Source organism: Pan troglodytes, chromosome 13 (genome assembly GCF_028858775.2).
Source record: "Pan troglodytes isolate AG18354 chromosome 13, NHGRI_mPanTro3-v2.0_pri, whole genome shotgun sequence".
Lineage (NCBI taxonomy): Eukaryota > Metazoa > Chordata > Mammalia > Primates > Hominidae > Pan > Pan troglodytes.
This window is the reverse complement of record NC_072411.2, coordinates 143,671,235-143,695,735: the sequence shown is the minus strand read 5'-3', so window position 1 is coordinate 143,695,735 and position 24,501 is coordinate 143,671,235. Positions and strand designations below refer to the sequence as shown.

At 41.3% G+C, this 24,501-nt stretch overlaps 1 protein-coding gene across 9 annotated transcripts in view; it reads right to left on the bottom strand.

Annotated features, from left to right (window-relative positions):
- Window positions 1–24,501, bottom strand: part of FARP2 (FERM, ARH/RhoGEF and pleckstrin domain protein 2) — a 136,324-nt gene that overhangs the window by 101,660 nt on the left and 10,163 nt on the right. For 7 of the 9 annotated variants that reach the window (XR_010150259.1, XR_001716566.4, XR_008546878.2 and 4 more), the window contains exon 2: window positions 17,649–17,855. Coding sequence is in view for 4 of the 9 variants with exons in the window: in XM_016950925.4 (XP_016806414.1) it covers window positions 17,649–17,831 (183 nt within the window). In the remaining 5 variants the exon portion in view is untranslated. Of the gene's footprint in view, window positions 1–5,133; window positions 5,245–17,648; window positions 17,856–24,501 lie in introns of those variants that run through there. The other 2 variants (XR_008546880.2, XM_016950927.4) reach the window with 1 other exon arrangement.

The window sequence follows — 24,501 nt, the reverse complement described above, 5'->3', positions numbered from 1 at the left end:
ACCTGGGTGAGAATTCTTGAGTTCCTGTGTAACCTTGAGTAAGATTTTAAATTGGGTTGTTTTACAGAGTTGTAAGATGTCTTAGTTGGTTCAGGCTGCTATAATAAATACACCATAGACTGGGCAGTTTCAACAACAAACATTTATTTCTCATAGTTCTGGAGGCTGGAAGTCTGCGGGCAAGCTGGCAGTAGATAAAGTTTCTGGTGATGTATAAGGCTTGGTTAACAGATGGCCATTTTCTTGTATTCACAAGTGGAGTAGCACAGAGAGAGAGGAAGAAAATTCCCTTATGTCTCTTCTTCTTTTTTTCTTTTTAAGTCCAAAGAGTTTTTGTTTGTTTGATTGTTTGTTTTTTTGAGACGAAGTCTTGCTCCGTCATCCAGGCTGGAGGGCAGTGGCACACTTGGCTCACTGCAGCCTCTGCCTCCCAGGTTCAAGCAATTCTCCTGCCTCAGCCTCCCAAGTAGTTGGAATTATAGGCACCCACCACAATGCCCAACTGATTTTTGTACTTTTAGTAGAGATGAGGCTTTACCATGTTGGCCAGGCTGATTTCTAACTCTTGACCTCAAGTGATCCGCCCACCTTGGCCTCCCAAAGGACTGGGATTACAGGCATGAGCCACCTCACCCCGCCTCATGTCTATTCTTATAAGGGCACTAATCTACACTCGTGAGGGCTCCACCCTCATGGCCTAATCACCCCAAAGGTCCTATCTCCAAATACCACCATATTGGTGGTAAGGCTGCAATACAAAACTTTTGGGAGAACACAAACGCCTAGTCCATAGCATTAGAGATATTTTTTTGGGACAGGATCTCACTCTGTTACCCAGGCTGGAGTGCAGTGGCATGATCACGGCTCACTGCAGCCTTGATCTCCTGGGCTTAAGCAATCCTCCCACCTCTGCCTCCCAAGTAACTAGGACTCTAGGCATGTGACACCACACCTGGCTAATTTTTTTTGTAGTGATGGGATCTTGCTATGTTGCCCAGGCTATAAGAGTTATTTTAAAAAGTATATTCTAGATGTAAGTTCCTTATCAGATATATCTTTTGCAAATCTTTTCTCTCATTATTTTTACTTTCTTGATAGCATCTTTATTTGTTCTTTTATCACTTTGGAATTTGGTGTCATATCTACTCCTAGGTTTTCTTCTAAGAGTTTTATAGTCTCAACTCTGACATTTACATTAATGATCCATTTTAAATTAGTTTTTGATTATGATGTGAAGTAGGGGTCCAAATTCATTCTTTGCATGTGGATATTCACTTGTCTAGGCACCATCTGTGGAAGACTATTAGTTCTCCCATTGATTGTCTTCACATCCTTTTTGAAAATATCAATTAACCATAAATGTAAGGGCTTATTTGTGGATTCTCAAGTCTATTTCATTGATCTATAAGTCTATCCTTATGCCATACCACATTGCCTTATTGCAGCTTTACAATAAGTTTTGCTATGGAAAAGTGTGAGTCCTCCAACTTTTTTCTTTTGTGAGATTGTTTTTGGCTATTTTAGGTTTTTGGCTATCCCTTGCATTTCTATATACATTGTAAGATCTGCTGTCAATTTCTACTAAAAAGCTAGCTGAGATTTTGATGGAAATCATATTGAATCTGTAGAGCAGTTTGAGAGTATTGCCATCTTAACAATATTAAGTATTCTGATCCATGAACATTGTTTTTCAACTTATTTAGATGATCTTTGATTTTTTTCAATACTTTTATGATTTTCTGTGTACAAGTTTTAAGGTTCTTTTGTTAAATTGAATCCAAAGTATTTTATTATTTTTAATGCTACTGTAAATAAAACAATTTTCTTTTTTTATTTTTTTTTTGAGACAGTCTCACACTGTCACCCAGGCTGGAGGAGTGCAGTGGTGCGAGCTCGGCTCACTGCAAGCTCCGCCTCCCGGGTTCACGCCATTCTCTTGCCTCAGCCTCCTGAGTAGCTGGGACTACAGGCGCCCACCACCACGCCTGGCTAATTTTTTGTATTTTTAGTAGAGACGGGGTTTCACCGTGTTAGCCAGGATGGTCTTGATCTCCTGACCTCGTGATCAGCCCACCTCAGCCTCCCAAAGTGCTGGGATTACAGGCGTGAGCCACTGTGTCTGGCCAATAAAACAATTTTCTTAATTTTATTTTGGAATTGTTCATTGCTAGTGCATAGAAATACAATTGATCTTGGTATATTAATCTTGTATCCTGCAACCTTCCTGAAATCGTTTATTAGTTCTAATAGCTTTTTTTAAAAGAGAGAGAGGTATGTTAAACTTTTCTATATACAAGGTAGTGTCATGTGTAAACAGTTTTTACCTCCTTTCCAGTGGGGACGGCCTCCCTCTCTTCCTTTCTTTTCTCCTCCCTCCTTTTCTTTCTTCCCAGCTGCTCTGGCTGGAGCCTCTAGTATTGGGTACGTCTTTCAAAAACATCTCTGTCCCTCTGTTTCCCAAGTATAAAAGAGAAGACTAGTTCTAACAGAGAGGACCGAATAAAACAACGCAGACAAGGGGTTTTAGAAGAGCAACTAGTACGTGGCGAATGCTCACCATGAGCCATTAGGCTGTATATAAGAAACACATTTCAAACACATTAAATGATTCAGAAAGGCTGAAAATAAAAGAAGGACATGGGTATCCCAAGTATATTCCAAACAACCAAACAAAAAAGCAAGGGGACCTTGGTTACATGGTTGAATATAAGGTTGAATTTAGGCCAAAAAGACACAAGTGAGACAATAAAAGGACACTTATTAGAGGAAAAAGTGTTATTGAAACCATATCCCAAACAGTTAAAGAAACCAGTGACTAACAGAAAAGCTTGAACTTACAGGATGGCAGATAAGAAAAACAGCAGCTTGCTGAAACTCCCTCTGTTTGTAAGATAACAAATCTGGGTGAAATTGGTGGGAACCAAGGTGGCCAACTGGAGCCTGCACAGAAGGAGCTTGCTAACAGCACAGCTGGAATCTCTACCACGTTTCATACTCCCCCTGAATCTGCACATGCAATGCACGAAGACGCGTGAAGAGACAGCTGCACATGCCCAGGGGGCTTTCCAAACCTCCCCTTTCCCTTTGACAATCACTAACCAATCTTTAAACGCTTCCCCCAAAATCTCTCCCTTAAATACACTGTCTTAAGGACAGAATGGGGAGACAGATCTGAGCCGGCCTCCTGTCTCCTTGTTGGTTGACTGGCAATAAAGCTTTTCTTTTCTCAAAACCCACTGCTGAGCGGGGAGCAATGACTCCCACCTGTAATCCCAGCTACTCAAGAGAATCAGGCCGGAGGATCACTTGGGGCCAGGTTCACTTGAGCTCAGGCTCAAGCTAGCCTGAGCAACAACAGCGGGACCCCATCTCTAAAATTAAAAAATATATATTTTTTAATTGGCTGGGTGTGGTGGGGCACTTGGAAGGCTGAGACGGGCAGATCACTTGAGCCTTGGAGTTCAAGGATGCAGTGAGCTATGATCATGCTACTGCACTCAAGCCTGGGTTACAGAGCAAGACCCCATCTCTAAAAAAAATCAAATCAAAACAAGCTGGTGCCATATGCACGTCAGGCAGCCAGCCCCTTTGCTCAGTAACCTTGTATCCATTAAGATCTAACAGTTATGTATATCTTTGGACAAATAACCATAGTGTTGACATTCATAAAATAAAAATTACAGGAGGTAAAGAGAGAAATATATATAAGCACATTCACAATGGGAAGCTAATTCTTCTCAGTACTTAAGTAATCAAAAGGACAGAAGTAGTGATATAGATGGGGTGTGTGTATATAAAAGTGCATAAGTAAGTGCAAAAAATGTCTAGAAGAGTTAAACGGATGATATGACGTAAATGTTGAAGACATTAATTCTGGGTGTGGGCAAATAGGTAATTAAAAATTTTTTTTTCTCTTTTTTTTGAGACAAGGTCTGGCTCTGTCACCCAGGCTGGAGTGCAGTGGTGCAATCACGGCTCACTGCAACCTCCACCACTAGGGCTCAGGTGATCCTCCCACCTTAGCCTCCTGAGTAGCTGGGACTACAGGTGTGAGCCACCATGCCTGGCTAATTTTTGTATTTTTAGTAGAGACAGTTTTGCTATGTTGCCCAGAATTGTCTCGAGCTCCTGAGCTCAAATGATCCACTTGCCTTGGCCTCCAAAAGTGCCGGGATTATAGGTGTGAGCCACTGTGCCCATCCTACTCATTTATATTGACTGAATTTTTTGTTGGATGTATAAATTTTATAATTTAAGAAATATATTTAAAAATTTTCTAAGGTAGAAAACATACAATATACAACAAAATACTATTATTTTATAAACTACTTGACTTGAATGATTTAAATAGCAGCATCAATTTCTTAACTGAGGAAAATTAACAGCAATAAGAGTTTTAGTTTTTATAACTTACTTTCTAGCAACCATTTCCAAAACAAGTTTGCCCTCCTCTACTGTTCTCAGTTTTCTCCAAATTTGATTCCTCTAAATAAGTAAAATTTGAAGATTCATTATGAAATCCTGTGTTTTACTAAGAGCTGATGAAAGACTCGCAAGATGGTTGTTTTTGCTTATGTTAATATGCTAACAAGTCTAATTTTATATGATGTTAGGACTTATGTATAATTTATAATTTCATTTCTTAATACAATTAATATTCATAATTAAATTTAGGACATGTTTCTATTATTTTCTATGTTTTTAAGAAATTTAAAATTGATGTAAATTAAAGCCAGAAGCAAACAATATAAAGCTGAATAACCTTGATTTAACATGTTTACTTTAAAAGAGCTCACTGTGTATTTTTAGCATGTATGTTCCAACATTTTTCCTAGGATAGTAATGTCTAGAGCCTTTAAGCCATGTTTGAGTTGTCTTAATTGAAAATTGCTTTAATAAAAAAGAGGTTTTTCTTCTGCTACAAAGATCTGACTTTACCAGTTTCAAATATCAATACATGCAAAAAGCATATGGATGAATATTAGCAAGGACCAAACAAATCTAAAAAGTGTAATTATGAGAAAACATCATCAATATCTAAAACCAGAATATTAAGAAGGAATGTATTTTTCATAATCAGGAATATTAGATTTATTTCAAAGAAATATATTTTAGATTGATCCATGAACTTACCAGTCGCATCTCCAGGATGCAACGGATTCTCATCACTAGCTTTTCAGAAGTTTATTAGTTCCAGGCAAGTGTTTAAGATTGTGGATCAAGGAGGAAAGAATATCTTTCTGACTTTCCTAGAAACCAGAAAAAGCCTTTAAGTAGGACTGGGATCCCCTCTGCCACTGTGGCAAAAAGCTGCTGCTATATAAAGTGCAAAACTGTACATGTAAAGCATCACTCATGTGCATAGAACATTCCAGAGCATTCCAATAACAACAGTTGGAAGTGCCAACAGATACTTTTCATGTTTCTCTTTAATGACCAGTCTAAATTTCTCTAAGAATAAAAGTTCAGAAGTCGAAGACTGATGACAGTTTAGAAAAGCTGTCTTTGGGTGACTGCAATGTCACCCAAAGGCTTCCACTAGGTCATGGTGAATGCCAAGTGTCAGAATATCTCTGACACTTGGCATTCACCATGACCCAGCGGGATAACAGTGGTGGCTTCACAGAAGGGCAATGTTAGCACCTTCTGGAAGGTCACGGCAATGGCCGTCTTGCATCTGGTGCACTGAAAAGAGCTCACATTCCTTCAGGACATAGCAACAACGCTTCTTCCCACCAAGCCCAGTGCCTGAGAACCCTCTCCTAAGATGCCTAATGAGCCTCTTCAACTCCACATGGCCCCAAACCAAAGCAGCTCTTCCCATGGGCTCCCTAGTGCAGGACATGGGAGCTCAGGCCCAGTCCTTGCACCATGTTGGCTCCTGGGTTTCTGATCCTCCACATCAGCACCAGCAAATTCTGCAGGCTCCACCTTCAAAATCTCTCCAGGATGCAACTGGTTCTCACTACCTCCCTTGCTCCCTTCTACCCAAGCCACGTCCTGGGTCACCGCAAATGTCACCCAAAGGCTCCCCTCTTGCCCTGACCTGGTTCTGGACCAAGTCATCACGTCCTGGGTGGAGTTCCATTTCCCTCCATGTGAGCAGAAGCCCTCCTAGATGCCTCTCTGCTCCACTCCCACCACATGGTCTCTTGCTAATCCCCAAACGTGCCAGATGGGGGTCACCTAATGGCACCTGCATGTGCTGTTCCATCCACCTGAACACTGTTCTCAAGAACAGAGATCTGTGCCGGCCCCTCCCACCACAGGAACAGGGCTGTGGGAGTGTGGGATGTGGATCTCCATCTGAGCACAGCTCCATGTCTCCTGCTCCCTCCGTGCTTTATTTCTCTCCTGGGCACTAAGCACTTCGCAGTGTACCTTGTCTACCGTTGAGCTCCCCACTGCCGAACAAGCGCAAGGAGGCAGAGCTCCTGTTTGCTACGTTCACTTTGGCACTCCCAGCTCCGATGGCAGAGGGTGGTGCACACCGAGGCTCAGCAAATACCTGCCAAACACGTGCTGGCCTAAGGCTGTTGGGGTGAGCACAGCCCAAACCCACATCCCATCTGTGTGGCTTTCCGTAGTTTTTCTATCCTTTCCTTCACCATAAGTAGTCACTTTCTGCGAAGTCTCCAGCACTCCTCGATTCTTATTTCCTTTTTTATTTTACTTCCAACACAATGTATTCAGTATCTTCCCAACTCTTAAGTTATTTTTAAACTTCAAATATGATGTAGACCAAAAACACCAAAAACTGCACAAAACAAAAAATAAACCAGACAAGTCTGATGAAAATGTGAATAAAAATCCTAACTTTTGCCTATTAAACAGGAGATGTTACTAAAAATTGTAATATGAAATGTCCATAAAGGTGAGAGAAATGAACACCTGCATATACCACTGGTAGGGGCATGAGGTGCTTCTGCTGTTTCTGGAATACAATTTCACAACATGTATCAAAGACCTCAAAACTGTACATACACTTTGATGAAGAACCTCCATTTCTATACGTTTACCCCAAGGAGATAATCAAAAATGTGTATAAAGATTTTGTATAGACTGGGTGTGGTGGCTCACACCTGTAATCCTAGCACTTTGGGAGGCTAAGGCTGGTATACGGCTTGAGCCCAGGAGTTCAAGACTAGCCTAGGCAACATGGGGAAACTCCATCTCTCCAAAAAATGCAAAATTAGCCGGGCATGGTGGCACACATCTGTAGTCCCAGCTACTTGGGAGGCTGAGGTGTGAGGATCACTTGAGCCCAGGAGGCGGAGGTTGGATTGCACCACCGCACTCCAGCCTGGGCAACAGAATGAGACCCTGCCTCAAAAAAAAAAAAAAAAAAAAAAAAAGATTTTGTACAGAGAAACTGAAAATAGAACACTGTATAGCCATTAAAAACTTTTAAAAGACCATATAAAAAAAGTTCAGAATATAATGTTTAATTTTTGAAAAGACTACAAAAATGCACATAGTTCAGTCCCAATTTTGTTTAATATAGGTGAATATATAAAAGGCCAGAAGGGTATTCAGAAAAATGTGAATGGTTGTTCTCTCTGGGTAGTTATCTTTGGCTGTGGGCCACTGTGAGTTCCTGTTTTTCTGCAGCGTACAAGTATTAATGGTATAATGAAAACCGAATTACATTTTGGATGAATTCCCTCTAAAAAAAGAAGCATGAGGAACCTTGAGAGATGGCGTTGATTGGTCTTCTAGCTGCAGCATGTAACCCAATGGGCCTTTGCTCGACATGAAGGAAAGGACTTGGGGGGCTTCACCAGGGGCAGCTTCATCCCCAGAAAGCTGAGATGCTGCAGTGCAAGTGTTAAACCACTGCGAACACATAATCTGTGAAATAATCATATAACTTGAAAAATATACATGTAACACTCGGTAAGGTAAAAAAGCAGAATGCACTCTCTCAAAGAACAGAGATCACTGTAATTCTACCATCAGCTCTCTGGAGATTCATGATTACTTTCTATACCTAAAAAGGAACAATAATGTAGAATTAGCTTCCTTACGTGAGGCTGATATGACTGAAAAATGCCCCCAGAAGTGAAGTGCCAGGAGAACCCTGAAAAGCACTGCACCTTCCAGCTGTGGAGAAGAGGGCTCTGAGGTCTGTTGTGTTCAAGGATGAACAGAGGGGGAGAAATGAGGGTGAGAAAGAAATGGCATCAGCAAAAGGTGCCTGATGGATGAGGCAGGCTGAGGGGAGCTCAGGTGGGAAGTCCATGCTCCAGAGCCTGTGAACTCTTCTCAAAGTCAGCGGTCCTCAATCCTGCCTAGAGCACCTTGAGGAATTTCTCCACAATACAACAACAAGCAGCAGGCCGGGGTACAGCTGAGTCTAAAAGGTTTTGGGCACTAGAGGGGAGTGGCACCCCAGGACAAAGTGGCTGGCGGTGGCAATCAGAACAGGCCAGGAGCGGCACTACTTATAGCCCACAACAGGCCAGGTACAGGGCCCACAGCAGAGTGGGGTTTCCAGAGTAGGGAAACGGACACAGAGAACAAAGACTGGCAGAACACCAGCGGCACGAGGCAATCCCCTAGGATGGGCCCGTGTTGGGAAAGGGAATGTAATCTCCAGCCCTGGAAGAGACTCATGTCCACACTCCATCAGGGGGGTAAGGACTGAGATTTAAAACCTGGTCCTAACCTGCCCCAGGTGGAAGCCAGCTACAGAGTGGGGATGGGCACACTGGTCATGGAGGCCCAGAAGAACCTGCTCAGTGGAGGCGGGGCATGTTCAACACGCACTACCCACCCACTCCTCCTCCTGATTCTGACCTCTTTGCAGGGAGTTGGGCCAAGAATGTAGGCATTTGAAGTTTCAGGGGAGGGATGAGAAGAACTGAAGGGTAGTGGCAATTCAGAGGCAGTCAAGTAAAATATAGTATGGGTTGAGCATCCCATATAATATAATCCCATATAATATAATATTATTATAATAATATAATAATCTGAAATCTGAAATGCTCCAAAATTCAAAAAATTTTAGTGCCAACATGATGTTCAAAGGAAATGCTCATGAAACAATTCAGGTTTTGGATTTTCAGATTCGGGATGCTTGACTAATAAGCATAATGCAAATATTCCAAAATCTGAAAAAAATCTGAAACTCTTCTGATCCTAAGCATGTTAGATAAGGGATACTCAACCTGTACAAGCTCAGCTTTTCTAGCCTCCCACAAATCAAATAACAACAGAATCAAATTCTCTCCTGATCAAAAATGGGGGAGTTACATGGGTACGAGTAGATCAAGGGGTTTCTGAGTTGGGGCTCACAGCTCACATGGGTCAGCCACTGCCTGTGTCACCTGATATGTGATCAACATCGGGTGCTAGAACTCTCAGGTGCTCAACAAATGGTGTGTGAGTTCAGGTGACCCAGTCAGCAAGTTTCATTCCCACAACCCTCTGCTGCGATCCTGAAATAACTTGGTTATTCTCTGCTATACAACCACTGTCATGGCGTCTTCACTGGTACAGGGATCAATAGGATGACATTTCCCTATTCTTTTCCATTTGCTGGCCTAACTTCTTCATCAGTCGCCCTTGCTGTGTAATCTAACACAGACTGTGACTTACCAACCTTGCTTGTGTATGTGTGTTAGGGCTTGGTGGGGGAGCTGGCTCTGGGAGTGCCAATATCACCACTGGAAAACTAAGAATAAAAATGTCCACGTCTCTGCTGTGCACCACCCTACCACATTCTTGAGCATCAGGGTCAAAAGAATAGATCAACTTTCCAAGACAAAATAACAGGTTTTAAAAGCTAGGGCAGAGTCACATAATAGCTTGGTATCCCAGAAACACATAAGAGCTTTTGTATAAAACCTCTATTATCCCCAAATTTCAGAAGCTGAGTTACTTTTTCTTCTGAGGTCAGACCAAAATAAGTTCTAAGGCAGTTTATTTGCTATATTTAGGATGTTCGTGTGGGAGCAATGACAAACATCTGGCTACAATACTTTCTGGAATTTTGACTATTTCTTCCTGCCAGAATGAAAACATTCAGTTTTTACTGGAATAGCAAGTTAAAGTCTTCTAGCACAGAACTTCGTGACTGAGAATTTGTCTTCCTACTTGTCACTATTTAACCTAAAGCCTCTGCAATTCTAAAGAAAAAAAGAAAGAAAAAGAAAGTCCACCCTAACAACTGTGAGTATGTTAAAGAAAAGGGGAACGTGAGAAAGTAGATGAACAATAATAAAGAAAACCCTCATGCTCATTAGATGCAATTCCCACTTGTCAGCAAAGGCAAAGGACATTCGCTGCCGGGGCGAGGCCTCACACCCTTAAACTGCATCCCAGGTTGTTCTTTTAATCATTACATATCTCTTCTCCATAATACTAACTTTCAGATAATAGAAAACCTTTAAATCGCATTAACTCCTAAACCTAAGAGTTAATTATGAATTAATGAGAGTATAATTGTTCTAGACATCTTACCCTCTAAAGATCTGGGAAGACTTTCTAGAACGGGGTCTCAATTATGCACCTCAACTCTCCTTCCACTGCATCCAGCAATGGAGTTAGACACTTTTCATATCTGGCATGGTTTGGAGCTGAAAGTATTTCTACCCGATGACTTAGCACACAAGACAAGGCAAGCTGACACACAACTTTCAGATGGTTTTAAAACAATTATGGCTCAAAAACAAGATTCTTTAGAGCTGAGGCCAGATTTCTATGTTCAAAACCACAGAATTTGTTTAATCAACTAAAAAAAAATCAAGACTTTCCTAGATAAAAAAACTAGTCACTGACCTTTGATTAGCTAAATATCCCATTAATAAATGCCAAAAGTGGCTTAAAATAAAACATAATTGAAGTCAATATCCACAAATAGGCCTCCACCCTAAATACATCATACAGATTTCTCTCCTGATCAAAAATCAGTTTACGAGTTGGCTTCTGGCTAGGTGTGGTAGCTCACACCTATAATCCCAGCACTTTGGGAGGCTGAGGCAGGAGGATTGCTAGAGACCAAGAGTTTGAGACAAACGGGTAATGTGGGGAGACCCCATCTCTACAAAAATTTAACAAATTAGCCAGCATGGTGGTACACGCCTGTAGTCCCAGCTACTCGGGAGGCTGAGGCAGGATGATCACCTGAACCCGGGGAGGTCAAGGCTGCAGTGAGTTTTGACTATGCCACTGCACTCCAGTCTGGGTGACAGAGTGAGATCCTGACTCAAAAAAAAAAAAAAAAATAGGCCGGGCATGGTGGCTGGCACCTGTAATCCCAAAACTTTGGGAGGCCGAGGGGGGGGGGGGGGGGCGGATCACTTAAGGTCAGGAGTTCAAAACCAGCCTGGCCAACATGATGAAACCCCGTCTCTACTAAAAATACAAAAAAAAAAAAATATTAGCCGGGCATGGTCGTGGGCGCCTGTAATCCCAACTACTCAGTAGGCTGAGGCAGGAGAATTGCTTGAGCCCAGGAGGCAGAGGTTGCAGTGAGCTGAAATCATGCCATTGCACTCCAGCCTGAGTGACAGAGTGAAATTCTGCCTCAAAAAAAAAATAATAAAATAAAAATAAAAATATCATCTCAAACCACAATGAGATACTACTACACACCTACAAGGATGGCTAGAATAAAAAAGTCAGAAAAAAATAAGTGTTAGCAAATATGTGGAGAAATTGGAACATATAACATTGCTGGCAGGAATGCAAAATGGCACAGCTACTTTGGAAAACAGTCTAGCAGTTCCTTTAATGATTAGACCTAGATTTCCCATGTGACCCAGCAATTCTACTCCTAGGTATTCTGTCAGTCCTCTGTATCCACAGGTTTGGCATCCACAGATTTGATTAACCACCTGATGATCAAAACGGATAAAAACAACCCCACCAAAATGATAAAAAGTAATAGTACAATGAGAGATAATAGGAAAAAAAAAGTCAATACAGTATAACAAGTATTCACATAGTGTTTCCATTGTATGAGGTATTATAAGTAATCTAGAGATGAGTTAAAGTACACCAGATGGCCAGGCGCAGTGGCTCACGCCTGTAATCCCAGCACTATGGGAGGCCAAGGCAGGTGGATCACCTGAGGTCAGGAGTTTGAGACCAGCCTGGCCAACATGGTAAAACCCTGTTTCTACTAAAAATACAAAAAATTAGCTGGGTGTGGTGGCGGGCATCTGTAATCCCAGCTACTCGGGAGGCTGAGGCAGGAGAATTGTTTGAACCCAGGAGGCAGAGGTTGCAGTGAGCTGAAATCACGTCATTGCACTCCAGCCTGGGCGACACAGTAAGACCCCATCTCAAAATAAATAAATAAATAAAATAAAATAAAATAAAATAAACAAAGTACACCAGATGATGTGTATATGCAAATACTATACCATTTTTTATATAAGGGATTTGAACATCGATGGATATTGGTATCCTCAAGGGTCCTAGACCCACTCCTGCTAAGATACCAAGAGACGACTTTATCCTCTCAAAAATGAAAACATACATCCACACAAAAACTTGTACATGAATGTTTACAGCAGCATTATTCATAATAGCCAAAAGATGGAAACAATCCACATGTCCATCAACTGAGGAACAGATAAAATGTGGTATATCCATACAATGAAATATTATTCAGCCATGAAAAAGAATGAAGTACTGCTACATGTTACAACATGGATGAACATTCAAAACATATACTAAGTGAAAAAAGCCAGTCATACAAGACTACATAGTATATGATCCTATTCATATGAAATGTTCAGAACAAGGTAATCGATAGGGATAGAAAGTAGGTTACTGTCTGCTTAGAGCTGAGGGGAAGGGAGATGGAGGTTGAGGAGGTGACAGCTAAAACATGTGGGGTGATTAAAATGCTCTAAAATTGACTGTGGTGATAGTTGTACATTTCTGTGAATATTAAATACCAATGAATTTTACACTTTAAATGGGTAAATTGTATGATATGTGAATTACATCTCTATAAAGCTGTTAAAACATTTCAGCTCCATTTTATCCACCAACACTATTACATACTGAATAGCTTCTAGCTTCAAATCATCTTGACTTATCGGTGGCAACAATAAACAAGCATGCATTTCTAGATCTAGAGAGAAAGCATTGCCAGAATAAATATGCATGTATTTGTAGATCTAGAAAGAAAGAGCTGCAAGAATAAACAAGCATGTGTTTCTAGATCTAGAGAAAGAGTGCTGCAAGAATTAACACGTATGCATTTCTAGATCTAGAAGGAAAGAACGGGAACAAAATACAACCCTGTGCTCAATCACCTCCACTAGCTTCTCTGTCGGCAGTTTTTGCTCTAGAATCATTTGCCATTCTTGTGGCAATTTGCCTTGATAGAAAACAGATTTTCATTTGTACACTCTGGGAGATGGGAGATATAAATAAAACTGGAGACTTAGAGAGCTCAACTTTCTGAAGAAAATATAAGGAAGACAGCCAGGGCTTATTTGTTGCAGACATACATAAAACCACTCAACATGGTTTTCTACATGGACAGACAGCCATGAGCACCAACACTGAGGTCTTCAGGCCAAGTTGGTCTATGTTTTCACCAAAGCAAAAAATAAACATTTTAAAAACAACGAAACATCAAAATTTCCCCTATGTTAAAAAGGCTCCTGAAATGTAAACTTCCAATATCAACTTGGGGAATCTGCACAGCACCACACAATGTCAGTGTTTTCTGGCCATGAGAATACAGAAGAAGCTAGTGCTTTTCAAGTTTAATATCAGCACATCTCCCTGGAAGAACACTACTGTTTAAGACTTAAGTGAAATGATAATCTAGTAAACAGACAAATAAGATAGGTGCATATGGCCAGAAAACCCCAAAACAAAACAAAATTGAATTCCTGAGGTTAGAAAACACTGCTATAGAGGGAAAAATTCAAAACATTCTTAAAGTCTGTTAACCAAATCTAACTTTCGATTTCATTCATTTAACACGTTTACTCAGCAAGGCCCTGTTCCAAACACCAGAGGCACAGAAGTAGATACAATACAGCCTTTCCTTCCCAGAACTTGCATTTCAGGAGCAGGGAGACAGCAAGCAGGCACTAGGATGTGGTGTCTTCACCAAGACAGACCTGCCCAGCCAGGGGTCTCACTGCTCAGTGCACCCGACACCCTGTAGCTGAATGTCTGCCTCAGTCTACAGGTCCAACAGCAAAAACCACCTGACCACAGTCTGTCTCTTGGTTCCAATGTAAAGTCAAGAGGCAGAAAGACAGAATACGAATGAGACAAGTGGATAAATGACAGCAAGACAGTGATGGTGGGCTCAGGTCAGGCAACCAGCCTTGATCCAAAGACAACAAGGAAGAGGGGGCGGGACAAGCCTGCCTCTGTGGGGCTATGCAGGGTGGACTTCCCCAGGAGGGGACTCTGCCCACTCAGGGCAGGCCCTACACACCAGCCCACTGACACCAAACCTTAGAGTGGCACAGACAATTGCACTTCCAGAGGCTGTATCCTGGTACACTGGCAATATTTGTCAGGGTAGATTACAAAAAAGGCTCACCAATTCCTGGCCGCTCTCCCATCAAGGTGCCTCTACTTCTCCACCCCTCGAATCAGAGCTAGCCTGTTAGCTTGCTTTAATTAATAAAATGTGGCAGAAGTGACAATGGACAAACTCCAAGCCAAGAGCCCAAGGGACACTGCAGTGCCCACTTCTGGACTGAGAACGTTTCTGTGACCACAAAAATGAGGCCAAGTGGGCTGGAGGGAGAATGAGATTCTGCACATGAGGTTCCAACCAGGGTGCCAAATGTGTGGGTAAGGCAATCCCAGGTTGCCCAACCCTCCAAGTCAGCCTAGTAGAGCCTCCAAACCAACACACAGACCTGTAATTTAAGCTCCATGTTTGAGATGGTTTGTTACTTAGCAAAGCTAACTGATGCAGTTGTGGAGGACAGGGTACTTGGAAGCAGAATACAACCAACTTACAATATATTGAATTTTAGCTCTCCCTAAAGGTGTGTATCAGCAGGCAACACAATGTAAAAAATACCCCAAGCTGGCACAGTGGCTCACACCTGTAGTCCTAGCTACTTGGGAGGCTGAGGCAGGAGGATCACTTGAGTCCAAGAGTTAGAGGCTGGCCTGGGGAACATAGCAAGATCCTGTCTCTTAAAAAAAAAAAGTACCCCATCCAACCCAGGATATTCAGAATATGCAAGACCATTTTCTTTTGCTTCAGATAAAAGTTCTTTAATTTCTGATAACTCTGCCAGATATATCAAATACCAAACATGACGGTTATATTTAACTGAAACCATAATCTCAATTTATTAAAACTGACAAGCTCTAAATATTGTAAAACCTTCACAAAATGGCATCTCTTATTTCCTTAGGTATAAAATGACTCATACTCAGTAAAGGTGAATTTCTTAGAGAAGAATTTACATCTTATTTATGACTCAACAACAAATGTGTGCTTTTTTCTTCTGGGTCCTAGTTTTAGTTGATAAAGTCCAGTAGGCAGAACAACAAAAAAAGACACTCTAAAAGTAAACCTATTAGTACAATTATTTTTCTTTTACTTTTTTTCTCTTAAATTTTGCACCTATTACAAGCCTAGACAACGGTAAATGTGTTTATTGGAGGATGACTACATGGTGGAAATTCCTCCAAACACTTGACTGAAAAGATTTGGGGCTGGGCGCGGTGGCTCACACCTGTAATCCCAGCACTTTGGGAGGCCGAAGCGGGCGGATCACGAGGTCAGGGGATCGAGACCGTACTGGCTAACATGGTGAAACTCAGTCTCTACCAAAAATACAAAAAAAGAAATAAGCTGGGCATGGTGGCAGGCGCCTGTAGTCCCAGCTACTCGGGAGGCTGAGGCAGGAGAATGGTGTGAACCCGGGAGGCAGGGCTTGCAGTGAGCCGAGATCGTGCCGTGGCACTCCAGCCTGGGTGACAGGGCAAGGCTCCACCTCAAAAAAAAAAAAAAAAAAAAAAAAAAGAAAAAGATTTGGGAGCCTAATTAAGTGTCCAGACTTTAACCTATTTCCTACAGGAAAGTCACCCAAGAGCTGGTGAAAGGGCAGCCGACTGCTACTCTTCAGGGTTCAAAGGTTGCCCAGCTTCAGACCTCCTTCTCTGCAACAGAAGTGATGTGGGAAGTTGCACAGACAGGTCCTACCAGTTTCAGTTACCATGGCCCTGATGAAATTATCTTTCACTTCCTCCTCAGATAAGCGCTTCAGAAAAGCATCCAGGTCCCCTGAGTTCTTACACCCTCCATACTTGCCTTCAAACAACACTCAAAGCCAGAGACCACCTTGCTCAGAGCTTCACTGCCCCACCCACCAAGCTCCCCTCCTCTGTGTTCCCTCTTCCCTCCTTCCCACCCCATGCAATGCATTCCGCAATAAGGTCCACAGCTCAATAATAGTTTTGTTTTCTGTGTGGCATCTTGACTCCTCAAAAGAAATTCCCAAGTGTAAATAAACCTCCTGCTAGTTTAAATTCATTCTCTTGTCCTTACTTTTGTGCCATTAAGAGCAAGAAAAGCTTCTAAAGATGTTACTTGAAAGCCAGAAAAAATTAGAAAAAAGAGAATGTATTTGTGTATTACATATGAAAATAAATAATTTTAAAAAGAACTTTTGGCCGGGCACGGTGGCTTACACCTATAATCCTAGCAATTGGGAGGCTGAGGTGGGAGGATCCCTTGAGCCCAGGAGTTTGAGGCCAGCCTGGGCAACATGGCAAAACCCCGTTTCTACTAAAAGTACAAAAATTAGCCAGGCGTGGTGGTGCATGCTTGTAATCCCAGCTACTCCCGGGGTTGAGGAGGGCGGATCGCTTGAGCCCATGAGGTCCAGGCTGCAGTGAGGCATGATCGCGCCACTGCACTCCAGCCTGGGTTGACAGAACAAGACCCTTTCTCAAAAAAAAAAAAAAAAGTAAAAGATGAATAAAAAGAACTTTCATGCTAATAACATGTAGAAAAACAAAAAAATGTTTTCTAATACATCACATGGATCTAAAAAATAGTGTTACTTAAATATTGATATATGCATATATTCTTAGTATATTTAATTGTTCTTGCTAATATTACCAGTGCAATCTTCTATCAGGGAATTTTCAAATAAAAACTGTATTATCATTGACCTAGAAAATTAAGTTATATGTTAACACCATACAACACCTCCTGCATGACAGGCTCTGTGTGTTTGCTCAATCCTCTCACCAGCAGCTCTGAGAAAGAGGGATTATAATTGTCCCTCTGTTTCAGAAAAGGAAGCTGACACACATGGAAGCTAAGTGGCATCCCTGCATCCAGGTGGCCCGGGCCTCGCTGAGACCAGGTGGCTTAAGCTGGGAAGGTCTGGATGTACCATCTGGCTCCAGTCTGCACCTTCCAGCAGTCTCTTAGCCAGCCTCTCACGAAAGAAGATGAGTAGAAAGACCAAATTGTACTACAATTTTAAACAAAAGATACAATACCACTTTCCAAATAAAAGGAGAAATTCAGATTTACTGTTTCTAAGGATTTTCTCATGTGTTACCAAAGCTACTCTTGATCAACTTAATATGCAAAGTCTAACCAGCAAAATGGAATTTGGTACATAATTTGACTGTTAGAAGATATAAGGAAATATGCCTCCAAAAATCATGCTTCTTACCTCAATGTCAAATATTTCCATGGTGTTGTCCAGCAGCTTTACTCTGAGGTGCAGGTGCTTCTCTTGCATTCTGGGCAAGAGAGTCTGCCCAGGCTCAAGGGTGCTAACTCCCACAGGGGTCTGGGCACCCAAGCGTGTCCCTGCAGTCTGCAGGACTCTGTATGTTCCTTCTATCTCCCCCATTCTTCACCATGAGTGAAGAAAACACTAAAATGAAAAAAAAAAAAAAACCACATGAAGGAATTATCACATTATTTAGGTACTAAAACAAGGTAAAAGACAAATTATCGGAGACATGGGAATCCTCTGTACTATTACTGCAACTTCTGTGAGTCTTAATCACGTCAAACGAAAGTGTTACAAAAGATTATTTTCTACTCAGGCACTCATAGGTGGAGCATAAAATAACAAGCACCACCCTCAATAACAATATTTCCAGATGCTCTATGAGCCAGGCATACCCATTAACTCATTTAACCAGTTAGACCTCACAAACGAGTGACATCACCACCACCCACCCACCTAGCAGAGGCAAGAGAGCCCAGGGCTGCCACACCAACCCTAGGCTGCCCACTCCCTGGCACACCTCTCGCCACCAGCCCAAACAGTTATTGTGGTGATGATCCTTTTTAAGTACTAGATGGTGCCATTTCTACCAAACGTAAACAGGCTCCACAAAGCACAGCATCAACGCGTGTCAGGCAGTGCACAGCAAGAGCTGAGGCATTCGTGCAGCTGTTCTTCCCCTCTGCTGACTTTATGTGGAGTAAAGGGCTACTCCAGCTGAGGAAAAATGCCAATAAAGGAGATGAAAACAGCCAGGTTTGTCTTTGCCAGCTTTGTAACCCGCGATTTTTCTAACGTGTCTCGCCAGGGTGGAGTGGGTGCCACTGGTAGTCTGGGATGTAATTTCACATATGGAACTGAATGACAGCCTGGATAAGGGTAACAAGGACCACATGCCTGGTAGCAGGAGGCACCTGCCCCTGGTCAGGCCCTTCCCAGCTCCTGCCCATTCTCACAATAACCCCCATACTCACAATAACCCCCTCATCACTAACCACAGCCCACTTAACAGATGACAATGAGGGCCCAAGAAGGTCAAACACCTGGCCTAGGGAGGAGCTCAGGTCCTTTTCAACTCTCCTTTTGTGCCAAGGGAAAGGTCTCTGCTTGCAAGCTGTTAAGTCTAACAGTGCTATGCTTGTCATTATTTATTTAATTTAATGCACTGTAGATTTTATTTTTCCATTCAAATTGGGTATATATTTTTTAAAACAGATTTTATTGTGTATATTTGAAGTCTGCAACATGATGGCACGGGACACACAAAGATAGTAAAATGTGTCTTCATTGTTTTTAACGAAGATCAGGCTAGTATTAGGTACTAAATAGTATTAAGTATCAGCTAGAATTAATAATACTAGCTTGTTTTTAATATTTATTAATAATCTATTATTTATGGCAACTTCCCTTGTGAAATGTCTTATGTTTAAAAATCAATTTTTAAATATTTAATACAATAAAACATAGTATGGCAAAAAATATGGCAAAACTGGTGGAGGTGAGATACAAATGCTCGGTGTTTAATCAACAAAGCATGTAGCACTGCACGCATTATTTTATCTCACCCAATCACTCTCAGAGTCTTCCACTAATCTGTAACCTTTTAAAGAGTTAATCTCACTCAATTTCTAGCCCAGTCCCCTTGCACGACAACTTAATTGCTCCGAGTCTCCTGGCCCTTTCCTCTTTTTCATGCTTATTTTGTCATCAAGACAAGCAAATCAAGAACCCCCCGCTTTTTTTTGGTGACGGAGTCTTGCTCTGTTGCCCAGGCTGAAGTGCATTGGCCCCATCTTGGTTCACTGCAACCTCCACCTCCCGGGCTCAAGCAATTCTCCCACCTCAGCCTCTGGCGTAGCTGGGACCACAGGCATGCGCCATCACACCCAGCTAATTTTTTGTATTTTTAGTAGAGATGGGGTTTCACCATGTTGGCCAGGCTGGTTTTCAACTCCTGGCCTCAACTCATCCTCCCACCTCGGCCTCCCAAAGTGCTGGGATTACAGGCGAGCCACCACACCTAGAAAAGAACCTTTTTAATCTCTTAATTTCAAATAGGCTCTCAGTGACTTACTGCCAGGCATTTCCTACTGTACACTTAAACCTTACCCACAAAGACAACCTTTTGAACTTCTGCACACGTCCAATTTATCAAACAAGAAAGCAAAAAATGAAGAGCTAAATCCTCCGGGACAAGCAAAATGTGAGTACTATGAACAAAACAACAAGGCAGTGCAAGGTCCCATCCTAATTCCTAAACAAAGCCACTGACTGACACATTTATTACCTAAGCGGCACGTTTGGCACAGGTTGGCAGTTACCCATCATCTTCAGCTGTCTTTCTCCATGCTGGAAGCTCCTTGAGGGCAGGAACTAAATTCTTACTGTAAACATTTGCTAAGTATTTACTTAATGTCACTGGCACCAAAAAACATGAACTGGTACATCATGAAATGTACTGTAAAGATGATAACAGCAAAAGACAAAAGACTACAACCACAAACAGAACAACACTTTAACAAAATTACCGTTTTTGCAACACTAATATTAAACATGAGATATATGAAGTTCTGAGAATCATAAACGAGCCTTTTCATTTCAGTTCCACAAACTTTTACTTAATTTTTATGAGTGCATAATTGTACATGTTTATGGGGTATGTGATTTTTTTTCTTATTTTTTAATTGACAGAAATTGTATATACTTATCATGTACAACACGATGCCCTGAAATATGTCTACACTACGGGATGGCCAAATTGAGGCGATTAACATATGCATGACCTCACAAACTTCAAATTTTTTGTGGTGAGAACACTTAAAATCCACAAAAATTAGTAATGTTCAGAAATACGGTATGTATCTTAGCAATTTTCAGAAATACAATATGTTGTTACTAACTAGAGTCACCATGCTATATAATAGATCTTCTAAACTGCTGTCTAACTCAAGTTTTGTATCCTTATACAAGCAAACAATGTGTAATGGTCAAATTAGGGTATTTGGGATATCCTCGACCTCAAACATTTACGAATTCTTTCTGTTGGGAACATTCCAAATACACTCCTCCAGTTATTTTGAAATATACAATAAGGTATTAACTATAGTTGCCCTATTGTGCTACCAAACAATAGATCTTATTTCTTCTTACTGCATTTTTGTACCCATTAATTAATCCTTCTTAATTTCCCACCCCCTACTACCCTTCCCAACCTCTGGTAACCATCACTTTTTTTCAGTTCCCACATATGAGTGAGAATATATGATATTTGTCTTTTTCACAAACTTTTATTTATTGAGTAGTTAATGCAAAAGTAAGAGAATGCAAATGAAGAAGACTTCCACTTTGAAGGTACCTCCAACGTGAAAACATGAAAATAAAAATAAGTGATCTATATGTTCTTGGTCAGCTCACAACATTTATTAAATATAGAACCACCAACAGTGGGTTCTTCTGAAACAAAGGGTAGGATGTTTTACTTTGGTCACCAAAGGCATTCTTTCCCTTAAGTAATGCTACAAATCTGTAAACATTTATACAACTGACATACATTTTTAGAAGTCATTTCTCTTATTTATTCTACTGTATAATTCTCATTTATGTTTTCTTAAGTATAGCTTTAAAAATTTCTTCAGGTTCTTTCTCTTCTACTCATAAGAAAGTCATGTCTAAACATCTACTGCTAAAAAAAAAAATAGACAAGACTAACCTGTAATCCCTAGAGGTGCACATTCCACTGATAAAACCATAAAGAGAAAACACCAGGAAGTTATTACTAGAAAAGTGGTCCCTTCTTGATGGGAGAGAGGGACTGTCACTGGGATGGAACACAGAGAAGGAGTTCTTAGGTGGGCAGGGCACAGTTTTATTTCTTGATCTGGACAGTGTTCATTTTATAATTCATTAAGCCATATATCTGATTCATGTTTTTATGTGTGTTTATTTTATAACAAAAATGTTTAAAACAAGTTTTTTAACATTGCTTCCTCTTCCACGAGAACATGACACACTAGACAAATAAAAAACACTTTTCCTAGCTTAAGGAATATCAAACGCTCTTCTCAAATATGTGGCTCACAGAGGAAATCTTTACACGTTTGCATACTTTCCAAGCAGCGACTTACATCCTCATTTTCATTTAGCCCAGACAGACGTCAACATGGCTGCAGCTGAGATGCAGGGCCACAACAAGATACCCTTGTTCATGAGACTGATCTTAAGAAGACAGATTCACTTGAGAGGAGATGACCCTGTGGTACTCTGTTGCTGATATCCCAAAGAAAAATCTGTTTGTTGTCACATAATAGTAACGTGGCATAAACTATCTGTTTAATAATTACTCAGCTTTAAGATTAAGACTAAGACTTATATTTAAGACTTTAACACTAAATTTAAGACTAAGACTTAAGTTTAAGACTTTAAGTTTATTACTAAGCTTATGAAAACTTAAAAAGACCTTAATAAAGCCAGGAATAGTGGCGCACACCTATAATCTCAGCTACTCAGGAGACTGAGGTGGGAGGATCACTTGAGAATCGCAGTTCGAAACCAGCCTGGGCAACATAGTGAGACTCTATCTCTAAAGAAATGTAAAAAAATACATCAATAGAAAACCGGCAGGTAACCCCATTGCTGTGACTGTCGGTTAACCTCGGTGTCAAAGCCTGTCAATCCCAGCTACTCGGGAGGCTGAGGCTGTTTCACATAAATTTTGACTAATGAAAATTACATTTGTTTTGCTTTGTGCGCTTATAAACAAGTATTAAAGAGGCAAGAACGCACAGGCTAGACTAGGAACACGGCAAGGCCATGAACAGTCCTTGGCGCACCATGTTCTGTGGTCCCAGGAACCTGGTGCCAACCTCTGCCCATCCCTGCTCCTGCCAGCGAAACTTCCCAGATACCCAGAGGAAAGTGGCAATGTAAACAACCAAGAATCTGTGGGGGACTCAGCTTATTGTGCCATCTTCTTTCAACGTGAATGAAATGCTTTGCAGTCTTCATTCCTAAAAACATTTCTGGTGGCCGATACAATTTGCACTACTGACATTTGGTCCTGCCTACTACAAACTCGGCTCTTGTGGGTATAGTCTCATTTAATAATAAAAGAAAACCCCGTGACGTGTCATTTCCATTTTAAAGTTGGAAAATTCAGCTCAAAAGTCTGCCAAAGCTTTGGGTGATAATGATGTACTGAGTAGGTTTGTAACAAATGGACCACTCTAGTGACAAATGTTGACAGTAGGGGATGCTGTGTGTATGTGGGGGTGGAGGGTATATGGAAAATCTCTTTACCTCCTGCTTAATTTTGCTATTAACCTAAAACTGCTCTAAAAAATAAAATCTATTAAAAAAAAAAAAAGACCTGCCAAGGAACAAATAACTCAGAAGTGACAGAGCTAGGACTTGGGCCCAGACTTGGCTACCAAAACTCTTCCCCTTCTGCTGGAAAATCAGCACATGGCTTTTTAGACAAAAGCATAGTCCACCATCCACAGTAACGGGTAGAGGCTAACATTTCTATTTTGCAATTTAAAAAAAATCACCTTTCCTAAAATATTTTTCACTGTCTGCTTTGGGAAAATGAAAAACTAAACTCCTCTACGACCAACCCAAGAAACCAGAATATGAACTTAATATTTCACTACACTCATCTAATATGAAAGTCCACTGCAGCATTGGGAAGAAACTTCACTGCTGATGATGTTCAAATGGAATTCCTCCTCAATCCCTCGGCCCTGGGGCGCATTACCTCTTTACTGCAGCACAGCAAGAGACGGATCCTTCTTTATTCTCTTTCTAAGCATTACTAACTTTTAGAATAAGGAACTAAATAGTCAATGTGAGGAAGCAGAGAAAAATGTCAAGACCTGTACTGTAAAGTAAGGCCTTCAAACTGCTAATGAGAAATGGCTGGCTGGGCAGGTGGGCGGGCCAGCAGGGCTTGCACACCCTCCCCAGAACACTGCTGCATAAAAACACACCAACACTGCTACAGTGTTGTCTGAAGGCAGTGTGGCCGCAGCATCACAGAAACCACGCTTGGCCCCAGAAGCTTGGGGAGAAGGGTGCTGCAGAACTCATCTGCACACACTTCTCCAGCAGGCGCTTCAGGATGGCTGTGTCACTTGCACAGAGCTGACCACTGAGGAGGATCCATATGTGGGCAACCCTGTCCCTCAAACACCAGGAAGGGCAGTCAACAACTCAAGAACTCTGCTGATGGAAGAGCGCTTACTGACACAGAAAGGTATCTACCAAGCTGTGATTTAAAAAAGACCAAATAAAAAGGCAGGTGCTAATGGGGAACAAGGAAGGAGGCAGCAGCAGCTGGGGATGGTGGAAATTCAGGGCCAGCACACTCAGGTTTCAATTTCAACTCTGCCATTAACAAACTGAGTCACGGCACCACTCCCAGCCCCAGCTTTTTCAACTGGAAAATGACAGGGGAAGGGAAGGGTTAATCAGATATTTTTCAGGTCTAAGAATCCATGATTCTGTGATAAGGCAGCTCAATGTGAGAACAAATGGAAAGAAAATGTGTTCTTGATTTCTACTAATTTATAGTGTTTGGTAGCCAAAAATTAAATATACCCCATAAAATCATGTTATCACAATCTTCCTACCTTAGCATAATGCAACAGTGGCTAAATGTGTGCAAGAAAAGGAAGATCACTTTCAGACAAATTCAGCAACATAGTACACACACAGACTAATTGTTCCAAAGAGATTTCTTTCTACATAACTAATATTTGAAAATCTTACTTTTACTCCCCAGGTTTTTTTT